This window comes from Capsicum annuum, unplaced genomic scaffold (assembly GCF_002878395.1).
Source record: "Capsicum annuum cultivar UCD-10X-F1 unplaced genomic scaffold, UCD10Xv1.1 ctg43620, whole genome shotgun sequence".
Lineage (NCBI taxonomy): Eukaryota > Viridiplantae > Streptophyta > Magnoliopsida > Solanales > Solanaceae > Capsicum > Capsicum annuum.
Genome location: NW_025851104.1, coordinates 1 through 8,330, shown reverse-complemented (window position 1 = coordinate 8,330; position 8,330 = coordinate 1). Strand labels below are relative to the sequence as shown.

At 34.8% G+C, this 8,330-nt stretch overlaps 1 protein-coding gene across 1 annotated transcript; it reads right to left on the bottom strand.

Annotated features, from left to right (window-relative positions):
• Positions 1-7,364: 7,364 nt before the first annotated feature.
• Positions 7,365-8,324, bottom strand: LOC124892065 (cytochrome P450 72A225-like). The gene is made up of 2 exons (XM_047403518.1): positions 8,155-8,324; positions 7,365-7,996 (listed from the first exon to the last, which is right to left on the bottom strand). Exons 1-2 carry the CDS (start codon positions 8,263-8,265, stop codon positions 7,568-7,570), a joined length of 540 nt encoding a protein of 179 aa, XP_047259474.1. The 5' UTR covers positions 8,266-8,324; the 3' UTR covers positions 7,365-7,567.
• Between the last annotated feature and the right edge of the window lie 6 nt (positions 8,325-8,330).

Sequence of the window (8,330 nt, the reverse complement as noted above, 5' to 3'; positions counted from 1 at the left end):
CATCACATCATGAGAATGAGTTGTGTATATTGATAATGTTGAACCTGTCAGACACAACTTTTTTTGATCTCCTTGAACCTAGCTCTTGGGATCTCCAATCTGCTAGGTAGAGTTACCGTCATGCTGACTTGTCCTAGGCCATAAATCCATTTTCTTGGATGTCCTCTCAACTCCTTCTCTAGATAGGCCTTTTGTAAGTAGATCTGACACATTATCCTTTGACTTCACATAGTCAATAGTGATAATTCCACTTGAGAGAAGTTCTCTAATGATATTATGTCTCCGTCTTATATGATGAGATTTACCGTTGTACATCATGGTTCCTGTCCTACATATTGCCGCTTAGCTATTATAGTGTATATATACTGGTGCCACTGGTTTGGGCCAATAAGGAATATCTTCCAAGAAATTTCGGAGCCATTTTGCTTCTTTACCGACTTTATCCAATGTGATAAACTCAGATTCTATTGTAGAGTGAGCAATGCATGTCTGTTTGGACAATTTCCAAGAGACTATTCCTCCACCTATATTAAATACATAACCACTTATGGATTTTACTTTATTTGATCCGGTGATTAAATTTGCATTCCTATATCATTCAAGTACCACGAGATATTTATTATAATGCAAAGCGTAGTCTTGAGTGTATTTAAGATACCCCAAAACTCTTTTCATTGCCATCCAATGAGTTTTATTGGGATTAGTCGTCTATCCATTCAACTTACTAATATCACATGCTATGTCTGGTCATGTACAATTCATGATATACATTAGACATCCCAAAACTCTTGCGTATTCCAACTGTGAGTCACTTTCACCCTCATTCTTCTAAAGTACGAAGCTCACGTCCAATGGAGTCTTGGCTATACCAAATTCCAAATACTTAAATTGTCAAGTACCTTTTCGATGTAATGAGACTGTGACAATGTCAACCTTTGTTGATAGGGGTGTGCAAAAACTAAACCAACTGATAAACCTAACTGATAAAAATATTATTGGTTTATTGTTATTAGGTTATTGGGTTAACAGTTTTTTAATGGTTTTATAAAAAAAAAAATTATTGGGTTATTGGTTTGGTTTGATTTTTTTCTTATTGGGTTATTGGGTAAATCGATAACCCAATAAGAATATATATATATAAATATATATATATATATATATATATATATATATGACTTATTATATATTTCTCTTTAATTTCTATAAATTAATAAACCTATTATTTCAATTATACAAACTCTTAATTTCTCCTGACAACATTTAGTTCAAACTTGAAGATTCTTGTAAATTAAAACACATCATATAGGATTTTTGGTTGCAACTAAGATTCATTTTTTTCATGTTAGTTACTACTATTTCTATTTTATGATTATTTTCTTATCGGTTAAACCGAAAATCAAACCATTAAGGAATAAAAATCGATAAATCGATAAAAAATATCTTATTTGTTTGGTTATTGGTTTATCATATTTAAAAATCAAAAACCGATAAATCGAACCGATAGTATATAAAACCAAACCGAACCGGCCGATGCACACCCTTACTTGTGGAGTTCTATGGATTCTTATTCCTAATCTCACATTCGCAACTGCAAGATCTTTCATATCAAGCTTGCTCTCAAGCATTCATTTCATAGCATTTATGTCAGATATGTCTCTACTGATGATCAACATATCATCTACGTACAAACAAACAATGACCTGGTGATTTGGAGTGTTTTTAATGTACACATATTTCTCATATTCATTTATCTTGAACCCGTTTGCCAACTTGGTTTGGTCAAACTTAGCATGTCACTGTTTAGGTGCTTATTTTAGTCCATAAAGTGACTTAACACATTTACACACCTTATTTTCCTTTCCTAGAACCACAAAACCTTCAAGTTGTTCCATGTAAATTTCTTCCTTCAATTCTCCATTTAAGAATGTTGTTTTCATATCCATTTGATGGATTTCAAGTCTATATACCGTCGACAATGTTGTTTTCACATCCATTTGATGGATTTCAACTTTTATTGAAATCTATCTATTTTATAACAGTATCTTGTGCAATCATCAATAAAAGTTATAAAAAAACTTTTTCCCAGCACGAGATGGTGTTGAATTCATATCACAAATATCAGTGTGGATTAAGTCTAAGGGATTGGAATTTCTTTCAATGGACTTATACGGATGCTTAGCATACTTTGATTCTACACACGTTTGACATTTTGATTTATTGCACTAAAAGTTTGGCAAGACTTCTAAGTTAATTAGTTTTTGTAATGTTTTGTAATTGACATGTCCTAATTGTTCATGCCACAAATCATTAGACTTAAGCAAGTAAGAAGAAACTAAACTTTTATTGATTTCAACATTCATTTTGAATAGGCCCTTGGTGAGGTAGCCTTTTCCTACGTACACTTCTCCTTTACTAAGTACAATTTCCTCATAAATAAATACACATGTGAATCCATTTTTATCAAGAAGTGATACAGAAATCAAGTTATTCCATAACTTCAGTACATACAGGACATTGTTCAAAGTCAACACTTTGCCTGAAGTCATTTTCAAGCATACTTTTCCTGTTCCTAAAACTTTTGCAGTTACAAAGTTTTCCATGTAAATCTTATCTTCGCCTTGAGCAGGAGCGAACGTAGCAAACAACTCTTTATTTACACAAACGTGGTAGGTGAAACCAAAATCCATCCTCCATTCTCGAGGATCTCTCACTAAGTTGTATTCAGACAAAATAGCACACAGATCATCCATTTTTTCTTGGATTCAGCCATATTTGTTTGGTTCTTTTTTTTCTTTCTTTGGGGCACGACAATCTGTTGACTTGTGGCCAATCTTTCCATAATTGAAGCATTTTCTCTTGAATTTCTTCTTAGATTAATTGCTTTCTTGTCCAGTTTTCTTTCGCTTTTTCGAGTTGTTGTGGTCGTCTTCTACAATGTTTGCTCTATTCATTGTAGAATTTTCTTTCGACCTTTGTTCCATGGCTTTGTTGTTTTCTTTAATGCGTAGTATCACTATGAGATCTTCGACTATCATTTCCTTTCGTTTATATTTCATATAGTTCTTCAAGTCCTTCCACATAGGTGGAAACTTCTCTATTATTGCCGCGACTTGAAATGCCTCATTCACGACTAAACCTATAAAAAAGTTTATGTGAACATTAAGAACATTTTTAACATGTTCAACTAAGATATTTACCAAACTCATACCTTCCGCAAGAAGATCATGGATGATAACTTGCAGTTCCTGTACTTGAGATACAACAGACTTGTTGTCAATCATTTTATACTCAAGGAATCTTGCAATGAAGAACTTTTTGGTTCCAGCATTCTTAGACTTGCATTTTCTTTCTAGCGCACCCCACAACTCTTTTGACGTTTTCATTCCACTATACACGTTGTATAGGTCATCTTGGAGGCCACTTAGAATGTAGTTCATGCATAAAAAATCAGTGTTTCCACGCCTCTATAACGATAAATTTCTCCTGGTTCGAAGTTCCTTCGGACACCTCTGGAGCTTCTTCAGATGTAAATCTCTTAAGACACAACATTATAAGGTAGAATAATATCCTCTGTCGCCGCCTTTTAAAATCAAAACCCGTAAATCAACACCCGTAAATTCGTTATGGCAACATTAGTTGCTGCCACAATCATTGCAGCATCATTCACATGACTATCAATAGTCGTTTTTCTGTCACAAAAAGATTGTTAACTTTAGTATATCAAAATACTACTAATAAAGTTGTATCAACTTTAAACACTCCTTGTTTCTAGTTTAACGATGAAGTTTTTATGACTTCCAATCGTTAACCGAGTGACCTTTAAATTGTGATGAAGTTTTTATGACTTCAAATCACTTGTTAAGTTCAAACGGAGTAGAAAGCTTAAAGCTTTAATCTCGAGAAACCAAAATAATACAGATTATAATTATTTCTTTAAGATTGTTGTTTCGGGAACACAAAATTTGTATTTTGGGAAAACAACTTCAACACAAGTTCAAGAATAAATCAAGAACAATTATGAAGTTTTCCAACACCTTCAACACAAGATCAAAATGACCTTTCAAAGAAGTGTGTTTTCAGTTTTTTAAAGAAGAATAGATGAAGCAGAAAAAGCCATGTCCTCCGAATTCACGGAGTATTCTTAAGGAAATAATTCTACTCAAGTACCCGAGGTTGCAGAATTTTTCTCCCAGGATAAAATGGCTTAACAATCCGACAGTAGTGGTACCTTAAACGATCGGATTTTCTTCAAACTCACTCGACGGTAGATGATCACACGGAGTATTTTAGAAGACAAGAAGTACTTTTCAAGTGCTGAAAAATTTATTACCAAACTTGTGAAAAAATGCAAGTTTGTATAGCCATTATGTGCCTCTTCTGAAAGGAGGTACTGGTTTATTCAGAAAGGTGTATCCTTTGGAATAGTCATGTATGTCCATTCGAAACATTGCGTCTATTTATGAACAGTCACAACCATCCGAGTAGACATTCCTTTTTTCAAAATAGTGTACCTTTTTACCTGAAGAGTTGCGTCTCTTCAAAGCAACGTTTAGTGTTTCTGCATGCAGAAGCATGCACGCGCTAATGGAGAAGCAAAATTATTGGATTTTTGGACTATGTAAATAATTTTTTTCTAAAAAATCAATTTCATTGATCGATCATTTGACAAATCCAAATCCGAAGCCGAGCCGCAATGACGATAGCGCAAGGAACCTCTTGGTTCTTGCCTCACTTACCATGTAGAGTAAGTGTTTCTTAATATAAACAATTCTTCCACCAATGTGGAAGAATTAGTATACTTTTCCATTTTTTAGTACACTTTTCATTTGGAGTGTTATCTCAATTTTTTCCTCCACTTGGTTCCCTCCATTTTCCATTCACACTTTTAATCTTTAACCCAACATGGACTGCTTCAAATTATTTGATGAATAACAAGATTAGCATGTGTAAGACAAATAAACTAAGTAACAAAATATAAAAGACAAGCGAACTGAAAGATGTACATAATATATTGTAAGTGCAGAAAATTTTTAGTTTCAAGAAAACAAACCATTATATTAGTATTACTTACTTCTGTATCACAATTTACGTAGCACAGTTGGAGGGGCGTTGGTGTAGTTGTTAAAGTTGTTGTCAATGTGATCAAAAGTTCATCATTCAAGATGTGGAAATATTTCTGGCACAAATGCAGGGTAAGCTGTCACGACCCGAGCCTAAGTTCTGGACGTAATGGACATCTCAGATCGATGAAGGCCCAAAAAGACCCCTTGGCATTTCTTCATAAGCATAGTCATAAATAGAGCGTGAAAATAGACCCATAAGATACGAGGTTCAACTTAAATAAGAATTAAGAAATAAAATTTTGCAACAAGACATAAAAACATCAGTCTACAAAGTCTACAAGATTAAGAATGAAAAATTCTAAGTCGGAACATGACCCCGGTTGTACCATAAAAACAAAATAATCGAAGTTTATGCAAATAAAATCATGTGCCTTCCAAAAGATGGATAGCTCACCACTTGCTAGTTGTTTTCCCGAATGAATCCTAATGTTGAGCAAAATCTCGGGGAAAAGCTTCAGAACCTACATCATAAAAAGATGTAGCGTCCGGGGATGGTTAGTATGACGAGTACTGCTATACTTATATGCGGCTCAAGGAAAGGGACAAGCAATTTATAAAGCAAGTCATAAAATTCATAACATTCACAGATTTAGAGAAAGTATGGAGCAAGTAATTCAAAATGTAAGGACATAATCATTTGAAATATTAATTCTGAATTATGTAGTTTGCTCCGACATTAAGTAGTCTGGTGGCTATATGGGTCGGTATTTGCCCAATCAGTGAGCCCCCCAATCCATGTTTGCTGCATGAATTGAGATCAACATAATTTTACCATCATATTAACATCCTCATAAAGAAAAACATCATAAGGTCATTCTGTTAAGGAGCAAACCATCCCTATGTCGGCAAAACATAGGTTTCAGGCGTCGGGTCATGAGGACTTACACCTTCTCAGTGAAATGTATTTACTATTTTCATTGATGGACCAGCTTTTAGGTGATGTCAAAAGGTGGAAGTAGAGGTTGTGCAATGAGTATAACTCAATATTTAACCTGTTTCATTCTAGTATTATTTCTTGCTTAAGTTCTTTAGGAATTTGTGGTATATGCACAAAGGCAGTGGTTTGTCATCATCAAAAAGAGGGAATTTATTAGATTAATGAAGTTTTGATGATTGCCAAATGAATGAAACATGTTACTCTAGCTAATCCACCCACATGGTCCACTGATATACTGATCAAGTTCACTGTTACATGTAGACAAGGGTACTTGAATTCAGGGACGGATTAACATGGATATTTCTGAGAAGCTTAAGATGAATATCACTTGTGTTATGGAAGAAGTTGCGTTTGATTCCAACACTTGAAGATAAGAGAGAATGAGTTGAAGAAGGAGTTCTACCTCAACAAGGAGATCAAGTTCAAGAAGTACTTCTACTTCACTGCTGTAGATAGAAGTCATATCCGTGGAAAGACTCTTTTGAGAGTCTTGTTTAAATAAAGAGAGTGACTTGTATAGTCACTCAGGCACTTACAAAGATAAAGGTAATTGGCAAATTGACTTGGCAGTTTTAAAGCTAAGCTTGAAGAAACACGAAGGTGAAACTGTTTATGTAATTCTAGTCTCAGTGAAGTATAAACTGAGTTAGAATCACTATCTTCAAGTTGGAAAACTCGAAGACTTGGGAACACATACCTTGAAAGGTTTGTGTGTTTTTTGGGAAACTCGAAGACTTGGAACACATACCTTGGAAGGTTTGTGTGTTTCGTAGAAGTAGAAATTAGAGTTTATAATTCCTAGATTACCTAAGTCTTGTAATTTGTTGTTTGTCGAGGCTCAAAGTTATTTAGTGAAGCTTGGGGTTAAATCCTGTAGAGGTACAGGTCATAGTTTTACACCTTTTTGAGTTGGGTATTTTCCATGTGAAAATCATTATCTCATTTACCTCTGTTTTAGCTTTGTTGAAACACGTTAGGCAACCTGTTTCATTGATAGAAAACTATTAAGCTAAAATAAGTAAATCAGTAGGTGTAATACTTTAACAATGGCAGAGGTATATATATATAGGATGGCAATGTAAGCCATCGTCTACTACATTTGGCAAACCAGAAACCACAAGGTCTTTCAAAATTCACCCAATACTGGTGACCAAGTAGTGAAGCAGATTAAAATTTTACTCACTTGCACGTTAAGCGAGGTCTGACCGATTCTGGAAAGATATTACTGATTCACGTTATGACAGTGTTTGATTGAACAGTAAATTTAAGAAAAATAGAGAAAGATAATTACACGATACCAGAAGTACTCCTAATTAGTACTTGTAATTTTACATATATCATGACTTGGAATACACTGGGTTTGTTGTTGTTGCGGCATTCATCTCATTAACCGAAAAATGAGAAGTTTCAAATTAAAAAAAAAAAAAATCAAATGTAGAAATAGCATTATTCTATTACAAACAAGCAAAGAGGAAAGTGACAGAAATAAGCAAAGTTTATTCTCTCTTTATAATCGTTTGTGCAACGCAAGAGGAGCACCATATTGAGGTTGCATTGTTATTGCGGCCAACGGAGCATCTGTATAAGAGGGAGATAGTTCAAACGTGAAGCGTTTTAGAATCATAGCCAAGGCCATCTTGGCTTCTACCATGGAGAAGTTTAGCCCAATGCATATCCTAGGTCCCCCACCAAATGGGAAAAATGCCATTTGGCCCTTGGTTGCCTTTGAAACTCCATCACTGAATCTCTCTTGCTTAAACTCCATCGCATCATCGCCCCATATTTCCTTGTCATGATGCAATAAAAGTATTGGCAGGAAAAGCATCACTCCAGCTGGTAAACTTAGTTCCCCTAGCTTGGTATTGGTAGTAATCCTTCGATTAAGTGGTGCAGCTGGTGGATATAGCCTTAAGGACTCATGCAAAATCATTGTCACCTATGATTAGAAAGAGTTCAACATTGAATTAGCATTCTCAATCTAATTTCTTTGACACGCAACATATATGTATGTGTGTGAGAAATAATCCAACATTTTAAGAAATATTAGATTCAACTGGATTCGTAAAAGAAGGTTAAAATGTTGAACTAACTCACAATCTTTAAGCGGTTTAATCCATCAAATTTGAGCGTGCCATCACCAAAGACGTGCAAAACCTCTTCTCTAGCACGAGCTTGCCAGTCTGGATACCTGCTCAACAAAATCATAGCCCATACAAGCAATGCGGAGGTTGTCTCTTGCCCAGCAAAATAGAACAATTTACACTCCTCGA

What these genes read in the sequence shown, in the direction of transcription:
- LOC124892065 (XM_047403518.1), bottom strand. Translation starts at nt 8,265, where the DNA reads ATGATTTTGTTGAGCAGGTATCCAGACTGGCAAGCTCGTGCTAGAGAA. An exon ending in GATTAAACCGCTTAAAGATT is followed by an intron (nt 7,997 to 8,154) that starts GTGAGTTAGTTC and finishes TTCTAATCATAG; the next exon opens with GTGACAATGATTTTGCATGA.